At 45.0% G+C, this 14,451-nt stretch overlaps 1 protein-coding gene across 1 annotated transcript in view; it reads left to right on the top strand.

Annotated features, from left to right (window-relative positions):
- Positions 1-14,451, top strand: part of CSMD2 (CUB and Sushi multiple domains 2) — a 290,338-nt gene that overhangs the window by 15,813 nt on the left and 260,074 nt on the right. The window contains 1 exon segment of the mRNA XM_074162076.1: positions 11,203-11,419. Coding sequence (XP_074018177.1) covers positions 11,203-11,419 — 217 coding nt within the window.

The raw sequence follows: 14,451 nt of genomic DNA, 5'->3' as shown, positions 1-14,451 counted from the left end.
TTAAGGCTCAGCAAACCTAAAGGTTGGACTCGTGAACATTTGCCTTCAGTTGCTGTTTTTGCATCTTGTCCAACCTGTCTGATGTCTGAACCTGTCACACTGTGATGCTCCTCTGAAAGTCTCGCGGGTGTTCTCTGTCAGGCTGGAAGCAGAGTGAGACTGTCCTTTCTTACCAAGATTTTTTGCATGTCCTCTATTTCATGAAATTCCATTTGGTGTGAAAAATTTTAAACTTTGAACACTGATGTTACTGATCACAATAGACTTCACTTTAAGTTTCTGCCAGAGAATATCAGTGCTAAAACATGCGCTTGATGCACCCATTAAATCTGTTGGGCACAGAGGAAGCACAGATATTCCTTCTCATTTCAGCAGGTGTTACAAGGATAAAATGTACTTTTAAGTGGATCTGGTTAATGTACTCTGGAATAATCTGGTTAAGATCTGTTGCAGGTAAGTGGCGAGCAGCCTGTCAGACAGAGGGACAGACCCCATTACTGATTATTTCTACAAATGCTTGTTCATTCATCTGCTCTTTGTATTAATGACTCATCATGGCTCTGACCTTTACTCTGAGTCTTCAAATATTGCTTTTTAAGAAGCATCTCATAGTTCTGGTCCTGGAGGTGTCTAATACTGTGTCATCTACATAAAATACTTGATTCTGAGCGGATGGATGGGAGCATCTCTGTTCCTGGGTCTGGTGCTGGAGAGAAGAGGCCCCATCCTGTGTCCTGGAGATATGTGGAAACACCTGCAGCATCTGGCTTTGCTTTAAAACTTTACTGTTGAGCTCATCATCTCAGAGCCCTGTTGCTAAGAGGCCCTGGGCCAAAATTGAGGTCCCAATTGTGTGTGTAAGGCTCATTATGAGGAACGGTCACGCCTACCTGCTTTGGGCTGGGAGTGTTGTTTCTCTTCCCTTGTCTCCTGCTGCATCTTCCAGATCCCTTTCCTTGGTTTCCTGCAATGCCCAGAATTCAGCAGAAACCCCCAAACAGTGGGTCTTGCTGAGTACAGAAGGCACGAATGTCGTGAAGGAGGGGAAGGAAATGAATTGTGACTTAGTGAAGCTGGTTTGGCTGCAGTATTGCCAGACTCCATTAACTGGTTGGTGTTTAGCATTCAGAGAAATTTCTATGTCTATTTAAAATCAAGGGTGGTTGTTTTTTTCCCTCCCCTTTCGTTTCTCGTTAAGGCTGCCCTGTAACGAAGCAGCAGTCGCGCTGTTGCCTGTGTGCCTTTGCCTAGCAACCGAGCCTAGCAACGGCATGGCATCCCAGCCACCGGCCACGGGGACCGCGCCGCTGGCTGCCAGGGAGCTGGTCGGAATGGTAATTTGTGATGAAAGATACTGGAGCCTCTTTTCATGAGGCTCGCAAAGCCTTGTTCTTAATTTCATGACCTTCAGGCTTCCTTGAATACCCACAGACAGCTTTCTGCCTCTGCCCTGCAGAAATCAGAGGAGCCGGGAGTTGTCTGGGAGCCAAACCTTTAGGTGGTGCATGGGGCTCTGAAACCTTTTCCATTAGTGTTTCACCCAAATCCCGTTGCTGTGCACTTGGGGTGGGGTAGACTATGTGTGTGTGAATAGTTCCTGTGGCACAACCAGTGCACCATAACTTCAGGTGGGTCTGAAGCTGCCTCCAGTGACACCCATCTGCGGTAACAGGGGTCAGGACGTAACATATGGAACATCTGCTCTAGGAGCTGGATCTGCTTCTCTTAGAAGCAGCTCTGTGGGAGGACCTGGGGAGTATGCTTAAAGCATAGCCAGCTGGGGCTGCTTAATGTTTTTAAAAAGTGTCTAAAGGTCTTGTTTCTTCCTTAGAGGTTAGAGGGGTTTTGTTTGGGTTTTAAAAATCTTAATGCATGAGTGTATTTCAGCTGAAGTTCCTTTAAGCTGCATTAAGATGAGTTCACAGTAACTTGTGAAGTGCGGTGGAAGAAGGAATTCGTCCATTCTAACGCAAACAAAGGATGTGAAATGAAGTACTGCTTGTCACTCCTGTCATAGGACAGGAGAGGTGCTTGTGTGTGGTTGGGAATAGGGTACAGGAAGGAACCGGAGCAGCACAAGCTGAACTGGCTGGTTTGCCCTGCCTGGTGAAGGCTTACAGCAGCTGGTGTTGGGCTCTGCAGCAAGTCTTGAACTCTCTGCAGTGTGAGTCTTGAACATGTCTGAATATGTGTATATATATATACATATATATACACTGGACAGATGAAAGAGTCTCTCCCTTGATGTCTCAGAGTGCATCGTTAGTGCAGAGCTCTTCCCTGCTACCTCACCAAGGGTAGGTTTTTTCCCTTCTTGTCACCTGTGAAGCAAGTCACCAGGTTTTTCATGCTTGTCTGAGATGGTTCATGCTAAAGAATGCTGATGGGAGGGACAGAAGGGTGAGGACCTTCTGTAACCGGGCTTGTCTCTGGCGTGGATGTGCAGTCAGCGGGCATGTTCACACTGCGTGGTGTGGTAAAGTGTGAGAGATTCTCCTCCCGGCGTTGACAGTGCTATTTCCACGTGGCATGGTGCTCTGGAGGGGCCAGCAGCGGTACTGCTTACATTAAAAAGCATGCCTTAGCAGGGATTTTCTAGATGCTTACTAAAATAATTCCAAAGTAATTTTTAATATCTTCTATTATTAGTCCTTAAGCCCTCCTGCCTCCCCTTCTAACAGTAAAATGGGAGGGAATACATCTCACTCTGTACAAGTCTTCACTCCTAAGTGCTCGTCCTGTTTCCCAGCTCACTTTGATGCTGTTTAGATTGTAAGCCTTTCAGATGGTAAAGTGGTATATAAATCTGCAGGGGTGATTGAGAAAGATACAGTGTGCACCTGGGGGAAGCCAGCACGACGCTGTAATGTCTCTTTGATAACCCAACAGGAGTATGTGTTGTGATAGTTCCTACAGAGCAGCTCAAGTTCTTACCAACCACACAACAAGCAGTGTGATTTTGGGTTCCCCCCTCTGACAGCAATCTGTTGAGTGGTTGTTTGTTTTTTTTTTTTTAAATAAAAAAATCTGATGAGGGTCTTGAAGGCTGAAATCCATCCCGTCTGTTTCCAGGTCACTGTAGGGTAAGGATGCAGCGAGCTGGCAGGGATGGCCCGTGTCAGGTCAGGATGCCATGGTGCCCTCCCCTCTCTGTTGGGAAGAGAGGAGTTTCAGCCTTGAGGGACGATCTGGCAGCTGTTGTTACGAGCCGTGTACTCACTTAGGCAATTTCTAGCTTAACCAAATGAGGCATTACTTTCCAGCAGCTGAAGTCTCTGGCCTCTCAGCATGTCAGGGGACTGCAGTGCAGCTCTAAGACAGGACATATGGGCAGTGTCATGTTCTTGTGATTTCAAGTTTTGTCCTACCATGGCTTTTGATGTTACCTGAAATTGGATATTTCCCTTTTTTTCTCAACAGCATGTCAGAACTCCTTTGACCTTGCTGTTGGAAGTATATGCCCTTTCAAGGTTCAATCATGAAATATAAAAACAAAGTCTAATAAAGCAGAAAAGACTTTCTTCAAAGGAGAAAGGGTAGCTTGGTGTAGATGAGGGAATGTACTGGTGGGGGGGGACAGTTGGCTTTGAAACATATGGGTGTCTGGTTTTTGACTTTACTTTCCAGGATGGATATGGAACAACTGGGGAGAGTCCAGAACCTCACTGGCGCTTCAGAACCGTCTCTGAACTAGGAAGCATTGAACGGGTTGGGTTCATTTAGTCTAAAATAGCGCTTTCCAATATTTTTGGATATGTTGACTTCAACATTTCCAGTGTTAAGTGTTTTTATTTCAACGTAGATTCCTCTTGCATTTCTGGAGAATTTAAAAGAAATGAGGCTATTTTCCTTTCTTGCCTTTCACAGACGCCCAAAGGCATCGAGCTGCAGGTTGAAAATCACCTGCATCGGAAGGAGATAAACTGTTCTTTGAGTCCAGTGTAGGTAGAAGAAAATGCATGGTCTAAAGTAATAGCAGGATGGATCTGGGCCAGACATCAAGGAAATGAAGAGCTACAATGCTTCTGCCCAGGTTTTCCCTAATCTGAAATATGTAAGTGTCATTTCTAAGATATGTTGGAAATGTTACATGATCACGGAGCAGCGTGAGGATAGTGCAGTGACAGCTGAAGTTCCAGATTTACCTTTCCTCTTCTGAGCAAGAATTTGCGGTTTCCAGCTGTAAGTGGTTTGGTTGGAGCTTTTGCTGGGGAACTCCAAGGTCGGCAATGTGACTAAAAATCCCAAGCGTGTATGGGAAATCTGCGTAACCTTCCAAGACAGATTTTTTTGGTAGGGAGAGCAAGGGAGGGCACATGTGGGATAATCTCAATATGTTCTTTCAGCATCTTCACCATCATTTTTTCTGTTCCTCTCTTCTACTTGGAAAATGCTTAAAATTGAATTGTTATGCTGGCGTTGGAACAGTGCCTAACTGTAACAGATCTCTGCAATAACAGTCGAAATGCCTGGGCAGCACTGAAAGGGACGGAAAGTGATGACAGTGGGAGTGAAAGACTGTTGGAATGGAAGGGAAGCAACGTCTCCCTCCAGAGAATGGAGGTGACCAAGTTGGTTTCAGGAACGGTATGTTTGATTTGTGGTATCACAGTATTGTGCCATCCTGCTGAAAACTCACATACTGTTTTTGATTCGAGGTGGATGTTATAATTCTTCCTGGACTTGGCAGTGGTGGCAGGAGCTGGATTCAGAGAAAATGCCTGTTCTTTGTCCTCGTATTCTTCAGTTTATCACTCCATGTGTTCAGAGAGAAAAAGGCACTGGCTGTCTGAGATGTAAATCATCCCCTTGATGATGTGCTTGGATCCACTGGCTTTTGATTAAAAGTTATAGTTAATGGAATGTCCCTGCATTATTTATTACCCAGAAGGCTTTGATATAAGACTGTAGGTTAAGTTAAAACTATGAAAAGGTGAATACTTAGGGAAACAAGGCTTAGATTTATGAAGTGTGAAGGTACTTTCCCTGTTTGTTCACTTAAATTGTGTGAACAGGAGAGTCAGAGCTAGGCTATGGGTAAGCTACTTACTGTTTGTGGCTCTCTGTAATGATTTATAAGACTACTGTGTAAGGAAGCATAATTAGCTGCTGATAAATGATTCAAAACAGTAAACATTAGGAAAAACAAACCTTCTTCCTATTTAGATGGCAGATCAAACGGTGTTTAAAAAAAAGTAACTGGAGTTTTTAAAGGTGAGCTCTTCAATACAGAGGGTGAGTTTTTAGTATGTCCTTTTTGGAGATAAAGTTGTGAAAAGACCCGTGTGAGGGAGCTGGCTGGAACATTTCACGACCTGCTCCTGACATCCCTGTTCTGAGGCCTCTTTGGAAGAGGGTTTGGTGGGGACCGGAGGTGTTGATCCCGTGCTGTGGCGTGTGCCCGGCTGGGTGAGAAGCTGAAGGAGCTGTGTGTGGTTTCACAGGTCTCATCCCACAGAGAAAGCCGGGGCACTTCTGCATCGGGTTGGGCGGCTTTAGCTCTGTCTCCGTCCTTGAGCTCTGCTCTGCCCATCACAGCCTCCAAATGTGCTCCCGGGGGATGCTGAGTCCTGTGTCAGCGTTTGAGTGCTGTCTCTGAGCTGGGTCTGGTGTCTCAGTTTGAAGAACTTTATGCAGTGAAGGTGAATGGCTCTGGGCAGTAATGTAAATGGAAAAAAAATTGAGAAGTTACTGATGTATGAGGAGGATTTGGCCCTGGTATTTCAGGCCAGGACAGAAATGTGTCTGTGTGTCTGCAGGATATGGATTTCAGTTTTCTGGGAGAGAGGTTTTTATGTTCATCTGTTTCATTGAGTAGGCTAGAACAAAGCAAAATAGAAACATTTGTGCCTAAGTAACAATAACTAAAGAAAATGGCAATACCAAAAGCTACTGCATTAAGGAGAAGACAGCCATGTGTCACCAATAGATGATACTGCTGAGAGTAAGTCAGTGGATGTGATTTGATATTTGTTCCTTTTGAATTGTGCGGTGACCATACATCAGTGTTGTCTAAATTAGATTTCTGCTGAGAAACAAAGAGCATCAACTTAGATTTTAGGAAGCACTTCAGAAGGAAAATCTGTTCCCCTCTAAAGTAGTGCTTCCTTAGATATTAATATGGTGTAAATCAACAGAGGTAAAACACTTCCTTGATTTACACCGCTGTGGATGTGGATGGAAGTTTAAGGAATTGGAAGCAGGTGGAAGGGGTGTTTTATACCCATTTCCTTTGCATTTGTAATGTCAGTCAGGGCCTTTGTTTATTATTGAGTTTCTGACAGCTTGGTTTGTAGTGACGGGATTTGAATGTACAAGATTATCTGAGTCTGCAGAGCTGCCGAAATTCTCTGTTGAGTGATGAAACCCGGTGCCAGCCGGGGGCTCGAAGGGAACAGCAGCCGAGGCAGCTCGCGTGGGTACGCGTCAGAAGGAAATAACGAAATTCTGTTGCCATGAGTGTGCTTGAATGGTTGACCCTCCTCTTGTGTAAATGTGAACTGGTCTGTTCAGATCAATGCACAGTGGCATCATGACTGTCAGTCAGGAGACAGCGAGGACATGGGAACAGGCAGTGTTACCCCCATTGCCGTCATCGGGGGGTGAAGTGGGTCAGCTCCAGAAATCCAGTAGCCACGATGCATTGGAGGCCTCTCTGAAGCAGGAGTGACTGACGGGAGAACGGTCCCACGCTGAACACCTTCAGGTACACAGTGTAAATAAACCTCCCACGAGCTTCTGCCTCCGGTTGTGTAGGTTGTGCTGTCAGGAGAAGTCTTGGGGTTTGAGTACAAGGACATTCTTCCACCCCTCCTCACGGCAAGAGGCTGATCCATACCCGGAATGAAGCCTGAGGGGTTGCAGCTTTCCTGCTTAAGCAAGAACCAGCCAGAGCTGGATTCAGTTATTTTTTTTGGTTAAGTGTCCAGTCCTGTTAAGTTTTGTGGCATGTGGGTTAACTGTATGTTATAGAATGCCGCGGGCAGCCCGTGTTTCTGTTAGAAATGCAGTTCTTCTGTGAGCATATTGCAAAGTAAATATTTCATCATTTTCCATGTGCAGATGAGCCTGAAGTGAAGCTGATCAGTCTGTTTACATTGTTCAAGCAGCGTGTATCGCACAAAACAAGTATTGTAGGTGGAGGCTGGTAAAGCTGACTTTTAAGCTCCATCATTGAGAAAATGGTTGTGTCCCTGAACAAAGATGTTTTTCTGCAAAGCCCCGAGCCCTCCCCGAGCGTGGGTTTCCTTGGGTCATGGATTTTTTCCTCCCCCTTAGATTGTGGTCCCTTTGGAGAAAGGCTCTGCCCACCGAACAGTGCCAAGTGCGTTAATGCCTTCGTCCTTGTCTGGAAACTTTAAGTGCTACTGCAATAAAATTACACTGATGCATTCATTAGAAAGATATACTCTCATAATAAACCACTTTCCAGAATTGAAAATAGCAGGTTGCATTGGCAGAGTGCAAGTTTGAATTAGCTCTGTTCTCAGACTGGTCATCTCCGTCACAAACTAGGACATGTGCCCACAAATGCATATCCGCTGATGAGTTTCATGTTGGTGTTACACTGTCAGAAAGTGGGAGTCCATAAATAATGGTGTTAGAAGCTGGGATATCTGCAGCAGTATTTACAGTGTCACTGAGCCTCCTGGCAGGTGACTTCTCATCCCTCAGCTTTGTGTATTTACCTTTCGCATTTGCTGTGGCTTTTGAATAAAGAGTGACAAGTTGAGAAGAGGGAAATGCCACTGATCTGGAAGGGCTGTAACTCCTCTGATGCCGGGGCTGATGGTTCATCTACAGAGGGTGCAAGGAATGTGGTCCCTGGGTGCAGCCTGTCTTGTCACCGTTTGTGGTGGTGCCAGGCACGGCCCCATCAGAGCTGGGATGCAGGGCAGGAGGTGGGGCTGGTCCATGGGGAAGGCACCTCATTCACATCACTCGAGTAAGGTGGTGGAGATGCCTCATGTCAAACTTCTGGGTTGGAGATAACGCTCCAGAAATCTTGGAAGAATGTTGTCCTTTGTCAGATATTCACCTGGAACTTCATAGCACAGGCACTGGCCTTTCATACCTTTCTATTTATTCATGCTTCTGGGGCAGAGGGATAAAGAGAATTGTTTTTGCATTTGCAAGTTTTCAGAGGAGAAACTGTTTCCTTGTCATGTACTTTAGATAAGGTTTTGTCAGTCAAGCCTGAGCTGAACTAACTCGGGAAGCAAATTATATCGTATGCATAAATTCTCCTGGGCTTCCTGGAGCTCTTTCCCGTGCCCGCTGACTTTTTCCAGCAGTGTCCAATATAAGCAAAGTTCCCTGCTATTGCAGCTGAGGAAGAATATATTACTTTCCACATTGTCAGCTTTTGGAAAACTAATTTTTGTTTGCAATAAACAATTTTCTTTCAGCTGTGTCCAAAGCACATCTTGGTCAGAATCATGAACACAGAAATATTTCAGTAGATTGATTTGACATGTCATAAAACTGTGTCCTATTTTTCTATTAGGTATTTGTTTTTCTTCAGCCGGGTTTAAGATTATGTACATATTTCTGGCCTCTGTTTGTTCTTTGTTTTAATCGCTGATTAGGCAAGGATGGCATGAATTTATATTGATCTTAAGGCTTCTTGCCTTTCATATGACCTTGGAAGTGTTTGGAACTATGTCTCTCTGACCTTTGAATTTGCTTTCTGAACTTCATGCAACATCAGTAGCTTTTGTACCATCAGGAAATGGAGAGATACAGCCTCTTTAATTTCCCAATTTCCTTAAATTGTTCTGATGACATTTACTTATGAATAAAATAAAAAATGTGCAGTGGAGAGAGATTCGGTATCCCCACGTTGCCTGTTGAGTGCCAGTCTGGTTGAAGAAAAGAGGATGTGATTGAATTTTAGAGAACTGAAGCTTGCGGATCTCTGGCAGTCTCCAAGTTTTTAAACCAAACCAGGCCTAATTTTACCACTCTGCTAAGGGTAATATTCCCAGGCCTGTGCAGCTTTCTGGCACCAAGTTAATGCATCCTTTCAGTGAACTCTGCAAATAAATGGAGCTGAAGTGGAGGAGGGAGGTAGATTTCGCTCTTGTCTGTATAATATATGGAGAAACCGTGCGGAGAGAGGCAGATGCCAGGTGCTGTAGGGATGCAAAGTACTTTAGTCTGCCCTCGGTGATGAGTTCTGTGCCCAGCTCAGCGTCAGTCCCCGGGGGATTATGGGGCTGTCCTAGCTCTGGTATAATAAACACGATACAAAAAGATGCCCTGGGTAGTAAATATGAATCTAAAATGGTCGATCGTAAAGGCGTGAACTTTGTCTTGCAGAGAGAAGTTCCACTAAGCATTTTTTTTTTTTGCACCAAAGTAGGTCAATCTAATTATAATTGGCTTTAATGAGCAGTACTCTGCAGCGCTTTACCTGTAGCTGGTTGGCACTCAGAAGTGCAAATGCCATTCCTGCCTTTGAAAAAAAGCAATGAGGAATCAAAGAAGTAATTTCTAATCTAATTCATTTCAACTTGAAAGGCTGGGTTATCTGCATAAGCTGGGGTAAACAATCCAGCATCAGTAAGAAAAGCCAGCACAGCCACAGGCGGCAGTGATCGGTGTTGGCCATAGGATAAAGGTGAAATTCTGCTTTTGGTTTCAAAACAGTTGCCTTGCAAACTGCCTGGAATTTAGCTTTGGTGTGGAGGAGTTACTTCATTAAAGCCAGTAGGAGTTATACCAGTTTGAGGTGAATTTTTCTTTGTGCCTCAGAAAGACGCTTGGGTAAAGTAGCAGTGAAGAGAGAGGAAAACACTAGGGAGAATTTGTCATTTAGGCTGTTCCCAGCACATATTTATGTACCTGTTTCCCCAGAGAGGAGAAAATCTCATATATCCAGAAATTGTACATCATGGCAGTTGATCTTTATCTTTGGGATGGAGTGTTCACAGGTACTGCTTTGGGGAAGGAAAAATGGATTTGTGAGAGGTGTTGAGTATTTACCTGGTGGGAACAGGACTGTGCTTTGTTCTCAGCTGTAGCTCTGCAGCAGCTCCTTAGGAACGCTGATCGGAGACATTTGCTGTGTGTGGAGCCTGCACGAGGAGCTGAGACCTTTTGGAGCTGGGTGAGAGAAAAGGGAGCAGCCTGAGGAGGCTGGGTCTGGCCAGCGATTTCTGTCCTACGTTCCCCATCAGGTCTGACGGGGGTACATAGTGTTACTGGTGATGGCAGCTCTGGGCCACAGTCCAGACTGGTTTGCAGTGGTACAGTGTCCAGTTTGGGGTACGCAGACAAGAGACCAAGTGGGAACATGCTTTTCCCTTACAGCAGTCTGCGTGGAGAGCCCCTGGATAAAAACCACCGGCTCTTCTCCCTGCTGGGAGGTGTTTCAGGCTGGTGAGCAATATTTCTGTGAAAGAGCACGGATGGGGGGGAAAAAACCTCCACTATTTTGAGAAGTTGCGAAGGTTTGGGATTGTTTGTTTGTTCCAAATAACTATTCGAGAATGGTTTGTTCATTAGAGCCTCAGGACTGTGTCCTGCTCTTTCTGGAGTCCAGACAACTTTAATTTCTGATCTTTTGCCATTCGGTTTTTATGCAATCTCGTCCAGACGGACTACTCATTTGGTGACTCAGTTCCTCATTATGTATTATGTCCATTAGAGTTTCTGGCCTCTCAAGGTGAGGGGTGGTCTGTCTCTCTTTGTCTGCACAGCTGAGCCCTGATCTTCCGTCCCGTAGTCGAGCGGAACTGGGGGCGAAAGGGACAATCAGCTTTAGCATCGTTATTCTGCTGTTCTGGCCTCTGAACCCCTCACGCTGGAGGCACCAGCACGGCCAGGCGCTCCTGAAACATGATAAATCCCTAAACGCGCAGTGTGTAATGAAGAGCTGGACGTTGTGGTGGGCTGTGAGAGGATGTCTCTAAGCATCGGTTTCCCAGTTCCAGTTGGCAGCTGCTGTAACCCAGCCGTTATTAGCCCATTATGTTTAGAGCTAGAGGAAGCAGTGCCCCAGAGATGGGTATCTGGGGTCCAAGTTCCTGCAGGGATGACGAAGATGAATCTTTAGATTTTACCTTTATCTGTTCCCTGGGACCATGATCTGAGAAGGAATTCAGTGGAAAGAATCTTGTATGATCTGTTTTGATGGTGAAGATAATAAATGTGTATCCTACACCCTTTGACTTGTACTTTTGTCTTTTCTCTTGCCAGCCCAGAACTGCAGTCACATTTTGCAGGGCCCAAACGGGACAATACAGAGCCCAGGCTTTCCATATGGATATCCAAATTATGCAAACTGCACGTGGACAATCACTGCCGAGGAGCAGAACAGGATACAGCTTGTTTTCCAGTCCTTTGCATTAGAGGAAGATTTTGATGTATTATCTATCTACGATGGACTGCCTCAGCAGGGGAACCTGAGAACAAGGTACATTGTTCATAACAGTGATGTTTATAAACATGTTCTCATTTCTACCACTGGGATTAAATCTAGGCTGGAGGTTTATGCTGCAATAAACTGGGAGTGCTTCTTCACGAGCAATTCTCTTATAGTTGTTTTGATTTCTTATCTCTGATAAGGTTTGAAATGTTTCTCTGAACGCCTGACAGTAATGATTTATCAAGAGTCATTCTAGACATCCAGAGAAGTTAATTAGAAAATGGAGCAAGAGGAAAGAAGAGCTAATGTGCAGAGGAGCTTCCCTCAATCCAAGGGAGATTCTCTGAGTGGGAGGATGGATAATGGGTTTCAGATTATAGCTCTGCCAAATGCTTTGTGGGTGCATTTGGGTAATTCCTGAACTTGCAGTCTGTTCACCAGCTGGACAGGGGTGATACTCTCTCACATCCCACTGAACTGTGGGGGCTTTAGAGGTAAGGAGTTACCAAGGAAAATAGTGTGAAGACTCTCCATGGATTCTCATCTCTGAGACTTTCAGATACCATCCTGGTATTAATAAAAAGCCAAGTGAGAAGCTGATTTTGGAAAAAGAATAATGTATTGCTGTGGTAGCGAATGTTACATGACATGTCAGACTTGTGCATTTGCAGGAGTCATGATCTCGGACCTCCAGATCTGAGGCAGAGATGAAATCAGCTTGGTGACTTGTGACATGACTGCTGTTCTCTGAGGTGGTGTCTGACTGCAGCTGAAGTCTGACAGGAATATATTCGAAAAGGAATAGAAACAATAGTGCTAGTATCCCTAGTAAGAATGCTGTAGTCATGGAGAGTCCTGGAAATTAATCTTACTTCAAAACCACTTTAGGACAGATCCTTTGACCTCAGCGTCTTGTCAAACCCAACTGGAAAATCTGAGGTAAAAAATTTCCTGGTGCAAATCAGCTCTTTATGTAGATGATTTCAGTTATGCAAATAAATCATATCTTCACCTTGCAACTGTGCTTGAGAATCATCTTAATTATGGGACCTCATCACTTAATCAGAAGGTAGTACAGTGCTTTGGGTATTATGTAAAGGATGCCTACGTCTGGTATAAAATTCCACTCGGGAAGCTTTGTATGGTGGGTAGTCAATGCTGCTCTTGCCCTGAGATGCCCCCGGCAAATGGCTCTGCTCATCAGCAGTGCCAGATGCTTCCCTGTGCCCTCTGGATGTCAGTGGGAGGTTCTGCTGAAGAAGCAAAATCCAGGAATGAAATGAGTTCAGAAGTAGGGTCCTGGTGGAGTAAATTGGTAAGATGCTGTAGACAAGTTGTATCCATGTATTGCTGTGAGCGACTTGTGAGCACATTGTGAGCACTTCTCACGACTTGTGAGATATGGACTCTCGCATGACGGGTTCTTGCATTCTTCGCCTGGATGTTTCTAGATAGTGACTTCAAAACCTGGAGCTTGCTCCTCTGTGCTGTTTGGTGTCTAACTTCTTTGTTCAGCTCATACTTTTTTTTGGTGTGTGTACATCAATCTCACCTCATTAAACTCTGTAGCTGTTGCTCAACACTGGTCTTTTTCTTTTTTTTTTTCTCTCTCCCTTTTTTCTCTTTTTCCTGTGGCTATCAATTTTGGTTTTTTTTCTCAGCCTGCTTTCCAAATGTACTCAATTCATCATAGAAGTGCAGCAGCCGAAGATGGATGACCATGCGTCATTCATCAAAGCTCATGCTACCAGCAGGCAGGCCAAAATAAGCTGTAAGCAAGCGTGAAAGGCGGCTGGGAGGGGGGGGAAGGATGGTTGTGTAGGGGAGAAGGTAACCGTTCAGTGTGTTCAAGGCTGATCAACAATACGGTTAAACAGGGAACCGTATCTCTGCTTCTCCCACTCTGGAGCTTACAGTGTTGAGCGTTACAGATTTATTTCAGTAGGTCATGCCTGCTTTTCTGGGAGAAGGGGATGATCTTGGTGTACATCGAGTGCCTTAACCTGTTGCTGATGCTTTCTCACGCTGAGGGATGGAGAATGGTTAGTCCCCCCCAAACCCTGCCGTTCCCTTTAGGCCGTATATTCCTCAGAGGTGCCTTGGCCTGACGTGTCACGGCGTCATGTCTGTGTGCATTTCTGAGAAGGGGTTAATAATGGTGTTCACCAGGTGCTGGCAAACGCCCTGTTGTCTTGCAATTTAATGTGGTGTGAAAGTTCCCTAATAGAATAAGAGCAGACTTAATCCGATGAGACATTTCCTAATAAACTGCTTTACCGTATATTAGGGAATTTGCGTTGTGCGTTTGTGATGAGGATGTGAACATTAAATGCGTTTCAGCATCTTAATTTAGACATCCAGGGCTGTTGTCATTTTTCAGTGCCATGACTTTGCTTTGTTTGCTAAAATCAGAGCTTCATTCTGAGTCCTTGCTCCTTTAGCTTCTCTCAAATAACTTGCTTTTCCCCAACACTGCACACTGGCTTTCAGCAGGGACCGCTGTGACAGAATCTTCTTTAAAACCTGAGAATGACGGTGGCTGCAGATTTTTTTTTCTTGACTGGAGTAGAAAAGCTGTGTGGTTTTTAGCAGTTCAGACGAGGTTTGTAACTTCCCCTGGGTGCCTGGATGTGGCTTCCCTTCTCCTGAGCAGTGTTTGTGCTCCTTACACCAGACTGAACCTTCCCAGATGCTCACCCTTCAAGTTCCTGACTGTTCGGAGCTGCCGGTGGATCAGCGGGACGCGTGTGGAGACCTGCTCTGGAAACCGCAGTTACTCAAGAACAGTCTTTTTGCAAATTCCCTTTGTGCTTTGCTGATTGTGTCATTGTTAAGAGGAGGCTCCAATCAGGGTAGTTTCCTGATTGCTTTCCCACCGGGCTGGGCTTCGGAGCTCGGCAGAGACCTGACTAAAATTTGAATATTTGGAGTTATTTAGGGATCTGAGATTGCTGTGGGATTTGGGAGACTCTTTGCACCTTTTCATGTCAGGCTGTTCTTACGTGGCATAACCAGACAGTGGCATGACGAGAAAAAATGTAGCAAAGAAGGGAAACCACATGACATCTTCAAGCTTTTTC

The sequence above is a fragment of the Numenius arquata genome, chromosome 21, assembly GCF_964106895.1.
Source record: "Numenius arquata chromosome 21, bNumArq3.hap1.1, whole genome shotgun sequence".
NCBI classification, from domain to species: domain Eukaryota; kingdom Metazoa; phylum Chordata; class Aves; order Charadriiformes; family Scolopacidae; genus Numenius; species Numenius arquata.
Note: the sequence above shows the minus strand (reverse complement) of the source record. Positions and strands in the feature narration are given on the sequence as shown.